At 41.5% G+C, this 12,774-nt stretch overlaps 1 protein-coding gene across 10 annotated transcripts in view; it reads right to left on the bottom strand.

Moving 5' to 3' along the window:
* The window catches only part of LOC107386592 (unconventional myosin-XVIIIa), a 119,977-nt gene that overhangs the window by 48,476 nt on the left and 58,727 nt on the right, over positions 1-12,774 (bottom strand). For all 10 annotated transcript variants that reach the window (XM_054730641.2, XM_015961095.3, XM_054730636.2 and 7 more), the window contains 6 exons: positions 12,066-12,258; positions 8,226-8,312; positions 5,769-5,907; positions 2,754-2,913; positions 2,459-2,645; positions 28-253 (listed from right to left, as the gene is read on the bottom strand). In XM_054730641.2, the coding sequence (XP_054586616.2) occupies positions 28-253; positions 2,459-2,645; positions 2,754-2,913; positions 5,769-5,907; positions 8,226-8,312; positions 12,066-12,258 (992 nt within the window). The remainder of the gene's footprint in view (positions 1-27; positions 254-2,458; positions 2,646-2,753; positions 2,914-5,768; positions 5,908-8,225; positions 8,313-12,065; positions 12,259-12,774) is intronic.

Below are 12,774 nucleotides of genomic sequence, written 5' to 3'. Positions count from 1 at the left end.
GACATGGGATTTCAGCAGCATCCTCACCTTGCCTGTAGATCCGAAGAGCATCAAGCAGCTTGGATCCACGTATCTGAGCACGGAGCAGGGCTACATCTAGCTGCATTAAGCCAGGATCTCCAGGCTCCCCCTGAGCCTCAGGTTCCCCACCTTTGAACAGAGATCCACTAAGAGCCCGCAGAGCATCTGCCTTGGGCAAGATGCAGTGAACAAAGTGAGTCTTAGACCTCCGCAACATGTCAAGAAGGGCATCCTGGAATAGAAAGAGCAGGGTGAGGAACTCTGGCTGAAACAGATCAAAGATGAATCCATTACCTTCTATTGATGTATTTAAATATAGCCAAGAGCTTAGCCTCCTCATAGAAACCAAAGAAACTACACAGAAATGTGTTTAACTAAATAAATCAGGCATGGATGTAGGGTGGAAAGCCTTCTCCAGGTCAGGCACATGGTCCTGCCTCAAGTGGAGGAGTTAGCATATCTCAGGGTCTTGTTCAATAATAAAAACTACAGTAATAATATTATTAATACAGATCATTTAAAAGTGCCTTTCACAACACAAGGACACTTTATAACAATGGAGATAAAACAGAACAAAATAAACACACAGCACAGAAATACACAGAAAGACTAAAATGTTAAAACCTTAAAACAATGAAACTAATAAAAGCTTGTCAGGTGGGTTTTCACTGCATGCTCTACTCCCCATGGTGACAAGGCAAGTGGGGGGAGCTGAAAGTTGAGGCGAGGCTGAGGAACTAAGTGAGCAGACAGGAGTGGCGATGTGAACAAGATCAGATGTGTAAGATGGAGCCATGTTATTTAGAGCTTTGGACGTGATGAGGATTATTTTGAAAACGATTCTTTGTTCAATGGGAAGCCAGTGTTGTTGCTGCAGAATAAATGTGGTCGTGAGAGTCCTAGCGATGACACGCACAGTTCCTGGAGGGATATGCAGGGGAGGTGCAGTAGTCAGTGCTAGATGTGATGAGGCTGTGGATGGGTAAGGCAGTAGCAGGAGGAGTAAGAGAAGGGCGGCCTGACAAATAGTCACACACACGCACAGTCACACACTTCCACCCTCATGCTCACACATGAACACATACAACCTAAAGACAAACAAGAATGTACGTCATACACCCACTCACGTTCCCCATGCACTCTCCACTCATCCTCGTCCTGGTACTGCTGTGCAGAGGACACTACTATTCCTGGACACCAGAGCTGGTCCCGTTCTTACTGGGGTAATGATGAGCAAAGCGACCCACCACCCCAGACCCCAACCTGATAGCCAGCTCCCACTCCTAGCCTCCAACCCCGGGTAACCGAGTACAGAGGTGTGAGAAGAGCCCATAGTCTCCCTCCGCCTGCTGCAATGTGGCGTTGATGCATGTTGTTAAAATGCATTCTGTGGTTGGGAGGGGAGGGGCTTAAAATTGGAAGTGGGCACCGGCACCCGTGGTGAGGCTGAGTGAACAGAACCGCCCCTCCCGGTCCTGTCGACAGTGCATTTGCATGGAATCCCATTTGTGGAAGTGTTTAATGTGCAAATTAAAATTGGGGTGCAGGCCACCACAGGCCTGCGGACATGGGAAACAACCCCCTGAACTTACCTGTACCCCAAGGCCTATGTGCATGTTTGTGTGGTGATGTGTAGGAGCAGGAGGAGGAAAATGTCTGAGAATGAGGAGGAAAAGCTGGGGGGTCTAAGCCCCCCAGGGAACCAGATGCCCCTCTGGCCCCAATAAGCACCCCCATCCCCAAAACCCACCCTGAGTTTAAAGTCCCCAGCCCATCTAGCCAGGGCCCAGAGAAGCAGCATCGCAGAACCACACAAAGCTCGAGGTCACCAACTCAGCCCCAACCCAGCAGAATATCAACTCCCAACATGTTTTATTTAATTTTCTGTGATTTTTTGCTTTAAACACTCTAAAGGATTGGGTGTTTCATGTTTTTCATTGTAATATGATATTTCCATTTTTCATAATAAGTTGATTTCTGGGTTTATCGTCTTGTTGGTCAGCTCTGATTGATGTAAATGCAGATGTATGTATGTGCTATATTGTAGTCTGCAAAAAGTTAATCAGAAATTCAATGCACTGTTCTGGCTTTCGGTTGCTGAGACGTGTGTACATTTATAAATAAACTAAAAATAAAGATCCTTTTGGGGTTTGAAGGCTTGAAAGCAGAAAGCAGCTGCAGCCCGTCTCTACAAAAGCAGGTTATACATCATTTTCTCTGGCTGCAGCTACACTACTGGTCTTCATCTCAACACTTTTTTTAACTGCATTATACAATTTGTGAATGCTCCAAGGCTTAAAGCAGATTGCAAACAAATCCTGAACAAGGTTACAAGTGCGGATCAATCTGCCCCTTTATACACCTGGAGCTCGCTGCTGATGCAGACATGAATTTGTTTTAGCACAAGTCTGATTGGATGGTTTTTTTTTTCTCTCACCACTTGAAGCTTTATCTGGATGCAAGATGATTTCTTCTTGATAGCAGCGACCCCTGTGGTGAAGGTCTTCCTTATGCTAGTAGCCCTTCGAAAGGTCATGGTGGAAGTCCCCTCAAGGCCAGCGATGGAACCGGACAACACGGTGGCTCCAGCTGCTCGGCTCATGAACAAGGAGCTGATGATCTTCCTGCAGGAGGCACAGCACTTCATTATTATCCTTATTAGCTATCTACTGAAGTAAGGTTACATATCTACTGTGCATCACAAATAATAAGAGTTAGCATGCAACGTCTACTTCTGGGAGTCCTGCAGGAGGCTGACAGCATTAGTGGAGGCGGGATTCTGCTTGGCGTAGTTCAGCCACCCACGAGCGTCGTACTCCACCCAGTCCGTCCCGTGACTGTGGCCCAGCAGGAAGTGATTTTCCTTCTCGCTCCTCAGAAGGAACGTGTGACCTTGTGACATAGAAGTCTACATTAGCAGTCTGTGTAAAGAGTTTCTCACTAGAGTCCCATTATCAGCTCCTGATGACCCTGGTATGAGTAATCTGTAAAAACCTACACACAACACTGACATGAGCATCATATTAATGATGTCTGAGGGGTAGTTATTCATAGTTTCTGCATTCTTAACTGTTCAAAGCAGTGTTGACATTGTACAAAAGGATGTAAGAGAAAAATGATCAAATATTAAGATTTTAGTTTTTTCCATCTGAGTCAACCAAAATACCCAAAATATCCAGTTCCACAGTCTTTGAAGTTTCTAATAAATTTTGCATTATTCTATCAAATACCTGATATTCCAGCTGCTCGTGGACCTTACATCTGCCCATTCCTGCAGTTTTAGGGTTAATCCTTTACATCCACACACTCCGGTTGTAAATAATGCAGAAAACCAGCTTGATGCAATAGTTCACTGGACCATCAAAGAGGTTTGACTGATAAACAGAAAACCTCTCATCTTAGCTGCTGATATTATTATGAAATATCATCTGTTTTTATCTCAAGCTTTAGTCTTGTAGGATGACTTTTTCAGTCCTGACTTCTGATTTAATGCCATAATAGGTTAACACCATAACAGGCTCCTGTAGAACCCCGTTTTTACTGCTGAATATCATTATGGTTCTGTAAGGTAACATTTTACACATCTGATCAGATTGTTGAGCCCAATCAGAAGTTTTCAATCCCATAAATGGCTGAAAACGCATCACCTTCTTCCAAAATATGATGGAGTTCCAATAATAAACAGGAACTTTACACACCCTGGTTTTATGCAGTGAAACAGAAGAAAAACAGAAGTACTTCAGTCCATTCACAATAGTGAGATCAGAAATAGGGATGTCCCGATCAGTTTTATTTGCCTTTGAGTCCGAGTCATTTGATTGAGAATCTACCGATACAGAGTCCCGATCCAATACTTTCGATTCATAAAAAAAAAATAAAAAAGGAAGAAACAGTTCCAGAATGTTCCTTATTTTTTATTTAATTACCTTTTTATTTTAATTTTTAATAACAGATCACTTCTGTGAGGTAGCTTGAACAATCAAGTAATAAATAACAAATTCTTCACTTTTGGACTTTATTGCAAATATAAAAAGTCTAATATAAAAACAGATAGCACTTCAACTTAAAATACCTGGCAGGGGTCTATTTTGCCTCGGCCCCCAAAATGCTTCGATACGTCCCTGGGCATGGGACGGAGTTTTAAGATGATCTGAATTGTGTCAACTATATAAATACTACATGCTGATAAATTATTGCTTTATACAGGTACAAACGTGTAGCGGGATCAATCTACCTACATTTAATCTTTTTAAGAAATTTGTTCTGTTTCCTTGGGTTTTATTTTCCTATCTTCCTGTCCTGTCTGTCTCTGATCTTCCTGCATCTCCCAGTCCACCAGAAACACTCCTGCCTGCTTCCTTCTTTTTCACTTCACAAGTAACTTTTTAACTAGCAGATCAAATTGATCTATTGACTGCAAAAAAAGCGGAGTGTGCGCCGCGCTGCACGGCTGCGCCAGTGACGAGCGCTGCAGCGCGAGCGCGTCCACACATCACGCTCAAATACAGACAGAACTTAGCAGAAAGAAAATGAACGGACACGAATGACTGTGTGTTAATTGTATATTTTTGGTGACGCCACTTAGAAAATGTGACTGTGGCCGTGTGCAGAACACAGCTGGAGTTCATGAATCATCAGCGGTCTGCCTGCCCCTCTGCATCTCTGCCCAAAAGAATCCCCGCTACTCTGAGTCCATATAAATAATATAATATAATATAATATAATATAATATAATATAGGTAGAAACTGGATCTTATTTGTGCTCCTCCTGGGTGTGTAAGTTAAGGGCATCAGGAGAGCCTGACAACCTTTAAGGAGAACCAAGTTGCTCTCCTGTAATTTGAACCCAGTATCCAACTCTGGATCGGGGCTTGGATCTGGAAGTAAAGGCAGAGTCCCGATCAGTCTGAAACCACGTGATCAGGGCCGATATCCGATCATGTGATCGGATCGGGACATCCCTAATCAGAAATGTTATTTATCTTTTTAAATGTTGTGAGCAGCAGAGAGGTTTGAATGCTACAGGCTGCACATCCCGGTCTCAAGGACTTGTAATTGGATCATGCTCTTTTCCATTTCATTTTAAGCAGCTGTTAGAGCATTAGCGCACAAATGTATTAGATAATGTTACTTTTCCATCAGTAAAATAAACAGTCTGGCTTTTTGGAAGAGTTTTAAGTAAAGACTGTAGCCAAAGCCTCATTATTTCTTTGTTACCCATTGGAAGTGAATCAAACAACAGAGTGACAGCAGCAAATCAGGATGTAGAAATACGTCAAGCCTACGAAGTTCTTTGATTTCCCATCAGTCAATGCTGCATCCTCTTACTGAGAGTTCTATAATTTGTGGCTGTTTTGGGATCTACTGTGTTGCATTTTTGGCAAATTTACAACTGAAAACGCTAATGGAAGAGAATTATTCAAACGTGATTTTACAGTAAAATTTGTTTTTTTACTAACTCAACAAAATGTAAATAAAGAATAGTAGTACATTAAAAACCTACTCTACTCTTGTGTGTTCAATCGTTTTAGTAGAAAAGCAAAAAAAAAGGTTTCCATTATCCTGACTTTTGCCAACACTGAACGAATGTTTCACAGCATGCAATAAGGAGGTGTCCTGGTTTCATTAACATCTATACTGCTCTACTTCAATCCGTTTAAAAAAAATTAGCTTTTCAACTTTCTACGTGTGTGTGTGTGTGTGCGTGCGTGCGTGCGTGCGTGCGCACGCGCCCTTCCTGTCCTCACCTTTGCTCTCTCCTTCAGCTGGGCCATAGTAGCTAAAGAGACGTCCGAGAAGTGTTTCCTCTGACCCCCCCGGCTGCAGGGCCTCCTCCTCCAGGAGCCACAGGAGGCCCCGGGCCTCTTCTGTCCGAACTGCGCGCACCTGTTCCACCAACACATATTTACACATCAACTCAGGTTTCTTCTCCAAGTCCTGCGCTGAAAGAAAAGTGTTTGATTTCAACTTTCTTCTTTCATATTCTTTAAAAAAAATGACCCTCTTTACCAATTCTACAAAAATCTGTTTCATTACACAACTCATAAATCACCCTGACACAAGAAAATTTAGCTAGTTTTAATAGTTTAATGGGAATGCTTTAATGAACCAAGAATATGTTTGTGTGTGTGTGTGTGTGTGTGTGTGTGTGCGTGCGTGCGAGCACGTGTGTGTGGACACGAACACACACACACACACACACACACACAATCTGAAAACTGACCAGTCATCTGCAGTCAAGCTCTTAAATGTAAGTAACAGTACTTTGTTGCAACCCCTCCCCCCTCTGAGCCAGTACTGCTGAGAGGACAGATAATACTATCAGCAGTGAAAATGAAAGTAAAAAGAAAACATTCACGGTCCCTGCGTCCTTCAGCTGCAGCTACAATAATAGCGTCATCCACTCAGCTTTGCCTTATATTAGAAATGGCAACAAAAGGAAGTTCATTAGTACACACTGCAAGAGAAGGAATTTAAAATAATACAATTAGTCAAAATAATTATCAGCGAGAGGACAGTAAAATGTGCTTCAGCACCACTTCACAAGGATCAGGTTAGTGACGAAGGTTGTGTGTCTTTTTTTAAGATACTATAAAGGCTGTTTTAATGTCCTGAGACATGGATTTGTATTTGGTGGGATTTAAAAGAAAAGCACTTCTAGCCATTACAAATTAATCGACAATAAACGTGGACAAAAAATATGGTAACAATATTTTAAAACAAGTAAATAAACATTTTGATAAACTTCCAAAACAAAGAAGAAAACAATAAAGTCAATATCAAGTCTCTAAATAATAAAAAATAAGCTCTAAGCTGAAGAGAGTGCATTATTAATGAAAGAAGTCAATGTCCACATATGTGGACACAGGGCCTTAAGCCTAATTTGTACTTCTACGTTAGCTCTGCAAGGGAGAGAGTCGCTAATTAACAGAGGCGTTTTGCTCTCAGACTTCTCAGTCATCTGGAGATTGTTGCAAAACAATTCCCCGCCAGGACAACAGAGGGCATAGCGCTACTCCGAGGTATCCTGCCACCATTACAATCACATATCCAGTCCATGATAGTGTATCAACTATTGTGTTTACACCGTTTTAATGTATTGCAAGAAGCAGTGCTCGTTGCCAGGACACAAGAGAGTACGGTTCTGTTCCAAATGCCGTCCGCGTCCTCTCGTACTCGGTAGAACAGAATCTCTGGTGTTCTTGCCAAGAACATACTTGTCTAGTACACAAGAACGTACTAGCGTCCTTGATTATTGAGAAAGTCCTACATATTTCCTGAAAGAGGGAAAACTCCAGATTGTAGTTTTAATGGACATTGTGCGTGCGATGTACCATGTAGTCAAATGTCAGTGATACGATTTTATGGCTGTAATATTCTGAATGTGTGTGTGCGTGTGTGTGCGTGTGCGTGTGCGTGTGCACGTGCGTGTGCGCGCGTGTGTGTGTGTGTGTGTGGTCAGCTAGCAAAGCTTCTGGAAGCCTGACATGGGAACAAATGCAACCAAATCAAAAGGCTGTTTGAGTAGCTATCAGGAAGTTACACTGAAGGCTTCCTTATCAGCCATGCACACAACACTGGCTGCAAACACACACACACACACACACACACACACACACACACACACACACACTGCATCAGTTTGAAGGAGACATACGACAACTATGAGGCAGGAATGAATTGAACATTGAAGCTGTGATAACGGACATCTGAGCTATGACAGCAAACACAAAACGTATCTCTGGGTTAGAAAAATCTTTGATCAAGAATGTCTTTTCACTCTGAGCAACATATCTTTAGAGCAGACTTTAAAAATGTCTTTAAAGTAGCATTATTTTTTTTCTTTAGTGTGATGTACTGCAGCTCACCGCCTCTGATGGCGTTCCTATCAGAGCTTTAAAAAGTGAAGCATTCAAACTAAACACACTGGAGTTGCAGCAACGGGATCCGTGATTCTTTAAACTCTGCCATTTCTGTTTCCATGGTGCAGATCACAGGCTGCAAAGGCCAAACATTGATTTTCTTTCTTGAAGTCAATTCTCTAACCTTTCTTTTCTTGCTCTTATACTTTTTTCTGGCCTCTGCTGATACTGTATAGAATTAAGAGATAGACTTTTAAACACTTTCAAAATAAAAGAGTCATCAGGTGGTTACTGGGAGAAATAAACTACAGTGGGAAGTTTTGTGCAGAGATAAAGACTTACCAGTGCTTGGCTTGAAGATTGGTCGACTACTTCTACGGAAAGAGAAGGGCTGTGCTCCGAGTCATCAATGGCGAGCTCAATGTTCTCCTACAGGAAGACAGACATGATGTTTGAGTCACTTTAGCTTCAGATCACCAAAAAATAGTTTTTTTCATTCATTATGAGCTAAAATAGGTTTTCTTCTAGTTTTTGAAAGTCATTAACGCGTTGAAAAAGATTCCAGCATGTTTGTCAGTTTAAAGCCCCGGGTTACAACTTTTCTCTGGTAGAGATGAATATGTTTAACCAAGAGGAGGCTGATAATCATATTAAGGCAGAGCAGATAGTGTTCCCGCTTGGTCAGAGGTCTCGTCTCCAAACCAACAGGAAAAATAAATTCTGTTTACAGGGTTGATATTGTTGACCGCTGCAGCTCTCCTGCGTTTGCATGAAGCCATAAAGTCAGGAGCCGTCTCAGAGCCTCCGAGTGACCTCAGTAGCTAAAATGTAAATATAAACGTCAGAGCTCAGAAATCCATAATAAGAACCCAACAAATTGCAAAAGAGTTTACAAGAATGGTTTGCTTTTTTTGTCTGCTTTAGTCAGCGTAGGAGTAAACTTGATGCTTTGGGGTTTTGGACTTTTAATCAGGCAAAAGAGATAAAAGATTAGAAACTGGGTTGAGGAAGCTGGAATAGTCAAATTCAGATGACCCAGTAAAAACGATGGATGGTCTAAAATGTCTAAAATTGAGTGATTTCACTGTATAGCGGGAGTTGAGATGAAAATAAATGGTAACGCTGCTGCCAGTGTTTCATTTATGTCACCATGGTAACCAAACAACCTTCTCATTGTGACTGACTATGAGCTATATTTCACGGTCCCCCAGTTTGACACTTCCTGATTTTTTTTGCCAGCTGAGTCATTTCCAGGCCACAGTAAATTTTATGTTCTCTGTGGCACTTGTACGCTATTGCTGGAGGACCTGCCGAGGATAACCATCAACAACGTACATGGCACTACCAAGGCCACATCTAAAACGTCACAATCAAATGAAGACGAAAGGTTTTAACTGTATTTGTCTGTCTACATTCCTAACTATGAAGGGAAGCTAACAAGCTACTGCCTTGGGTTGTTAAATGGTACATGCTAGCTCTAAACTAGCACAGTGAGGACGCAATGCTAACAACGTTAGCAGAGAGTTAGCATCTAAGAAACACAGACTTATGACGTTGATCTACTGTATCTCTCTTGTAACATTGTTAGCATTGCTTCAATGCTGTGCTAACTTTGGCTAGTTAAGAGCTAGCATGTTTGTTAACTCATCTTTAAAATGAATGTAGGTGGGCACATACTATTCAAAACCCTTGTCTTTATTTAAATGTGGCATCTTAAATGTGGCCTGGATTATTCTGTTTACTGTAATCCTAGGCAGGTCATGCAACACTCACTTAAAGGGAGACTAGGTTGTTTTGGCTTGCTTTTAGCACCCCCTAGTGTCAATTTCGTAGAACCAAAAGCAAATCTTATCTCCTTGCTGTGCGTTCATCTTTTTAACACCTTAAACAGCTAAAATGTCTCCCCAGCCTTCATTAGTGTCTACAGGAGCGGTTCAACACACAATTAAACAAATAAGTTGTCTTCACAATCTAAATTGGTGATCTTCTCAGTCCCTACACCCCCAGCAGGTCCCTGAGGTCCAGTGACCAAAGCCTACTGGTTGTGCAACGCACCAGGCTAAAGACCAAAGGTGACAGATCATTTGCTGCTGTGGCCCCCAGACTCTGGAACTCTCTCCCTCTGAGCCTGAGATCAGTGGACTCAGTGGTCTCCTTTAAAAAGCAGCTGAAAACTCACCTGTTCAAGTTGGCTTTTGTGTGACCTTCATCACCACCCTCTCCTTATTCTGCCTTTCCCGGGATCTACTGGTTTGCCTCTTTCCTTTCAGTTTTTTCTTTTCCCTTTATTTAAAATTTTAATCACAATTTATTTTTCTTATTTTAACCATCTTTTTTTTATTAATTAATTTTTTTAAATGTTTTGTTCTTGTGAAGCACTTTGTGATTTTTATCTTGAGAGGCACTATATAAAAGATTGATTTCTTTCTTTTCTTTCTCAAACAAGCAGGAAACATGCTGGAAACAGACTGCACCACTAAGCAAGTCAGCTCCACTTTTACCAAGTCCAACAGGAGGCGGCCCGCCACTCTGAAGTTGCAAGTGAGACAATCTGGCTACAGTGGGCAATGGGGGTCTAAGAGACATTTCATTAATCCTGTAAAGGGTCGTTTTAGCACATACTGTCTCAAGAAAATTATTTAAAAATATGAAAAAGTTGCATAGTACCCCTTTAAAAAGTGATAGAGAAGACAAAAGTTAATGCAACCTGGAGGTGATTCAGCTGGCTAAAAAGTCAGGATGCGTTAAACCAGGCGTCCGTGGCATAAATCCTATTTGATTACACTCTATGTGAGACTATAGATGGGCATACTGCATAAGAAATGAGGGCAAAAAGTTGTGACAATAAAAAAAATTAAATAGTGAGACGCTATTCTGCTCATGCATCCGTTCCCTAAAATGTTCAACAGATATTGACTCAGTATAGTTGCATTTAAAGACCAGCCACCCTTTTATTTAAATCCAGAACTATTTTTAGTGCCTAAGAGGCACAATTCAAAAAATCATCATGAACAATAAAAGGCATTTTTGTAAAAACATCACATTACATGTCATGGAAAATATAAGCCCATTTAAACAAATCATTGCTGGCATTTGCTGTATTTGTTTCTGCTACAGGGTGAATGAAAACGCAAAAAAATTACTCATTTAATATTGCCGATGAAAATATATCAGGGGTTGAAGGGCACATTAATATGCTAAAATACATTCTAGAGAAAAAAACAAGCACAGCAGTGGTGAAACTAAAATCTAGGCAGCCTTAGAAAAGCGGAAAGTGTCAATATTGCGTCCACGACCAGTGTCAGCGTAGGAGTTCATAGTAAGACAAGAAGTTTCTAATACCTTCATCACACAACGTTGCAATTAAAATTAAAGCGCGTGCGATTATATCACGTTTAACCTGCCTGTATGTGTTATTGTTAACTCTGAGTGCTGCTTTAAATGAGTCTGACCCAGTTTACGATGACAGTTTCACTGCTTCATATATTTCAAGCTGAAATGACAGGAAAAAAAATACTCCGCACAGGTTTATGCAATCCTTCATTTTGCTCAAATCCACATTTCTCTGAAAGAAAAAGAAAAGGACGTGGGTGGCAAAATGGGTGGGAAGTCCCAGGATCCTTGTTCCCAGTATTTAAAGTCATTTTCATCTGGATTCTATGTTAACTTCAATATGGTGTCAACCGAGAAGAATATTTCTAAGATTAGAGCTGCGACAACTGGAATAGGCTGATATATTTGTAAGTCGTGAAAAGAAATCTTCAGTATTTGCCCTTTAATAAATCCTTGAAGAGGACTGTGCCCAGTTATTACGGTCCGGTTCTGCTAGAATGAGCTGAAAGGACAGAAGAATAGTTCTTTCATCAGGGAGTAACGCCGCGGCTGTGCAGCTGGGCGTGTCGCTCTAAGGCAGCTGTGAGTGACTTTACTTTGATCTCGGCAGAAGAGGTGAAGACTGGCATCGCTAATGAGAAGGTCTAACACATGAACTGCTTCGGCTTGTCACAGCTTGTGACAGGTGGGATGGGTAGCGTATCTGATGTGTGAACACATGCACTATTGGAGCTGATGTATCTGAGAAAAAGCAGCAGACAAAAGGAGAGAAAGAGGTGGGAGGAAGACAGAAACAAGGAGAGTGGGGCTGTATATATGCACGGCGCATTATCCTTCACATGTCTGTACCTCTTTGTATCTTTCCAACTCCTGAACAAAGGTGCGCTGGTAGAAGAGGCTCTGCAAACGCTCCTGAGTGTAGTTGTGGCAGAGGTCTTCAAAGGTTGTGCCGCTCTCGCGCTTAGAGAGCCTTGGGTTTTGAAAGCCCGGCGTGTCCACAACGAGCAGGGAGCACAGAGAGTGCTGGTTGGATTTCAAGGCCCTTCAGCATACGGGGAATAGAACATACACATGTGAATGTTAAACAGTCATACTATGTCTGAAAACTTTTGACTGCAAGTAATCTGAGCTTTAACTTCACTATAAAATATCTTACTGCTTTCCTTTACCTCTAATCTAAGCCTGAAAAAGGAAGTAGCCTCGTACACTCTTCAAATACAAATTAAAGACACTATGCAAGAAACAAAATATTCAAATTTAGATTATATTACTGGTCAAAGGTTGATAGTTGGGAGATTTTAACCAATTCGTTGGAAATTTTTAATAAGGTGGAAGCTTGGGAAAGGTCATTCCAGATGCTTAATGCAGTAGTTCTGATGTGTTTGGGATCGCTGTCCTGTTTAAATGCCCAACTGTGTCAAAATTTCCACCATCTGATTATTTGTTTCAAGTTTAAGAATCTTAAGATAGTCTATCTTTGTTTTTCAGTGCATCAGTACCACATCATGCCTGCAACTGCAAATAGATTTCTTAAATAACACCACCCATTCATTGGCAC

This window comes from Nothobranchius furzeri, chromosome 10 (assembly GCF_043380555.1).
Source record: "Nothobranchius furzeri strain GRZ-AD chromosome 10, NfurGRZ-RIMD1, whole genome shotgun sequence".
Classification (NCBI taxonomy): domain Eukaryota; kingdom Metazoa; phylum Chordata; class Actinopteri; order Cyprinodontiformes; family Nothobranchiidae; genus Nothobranchius; species Nothobranchius furzeri.
Note: the sequence above shows the minus strand (reverse complement) of the source record. Positions and strands in the feature narration are given on the sequence as shown.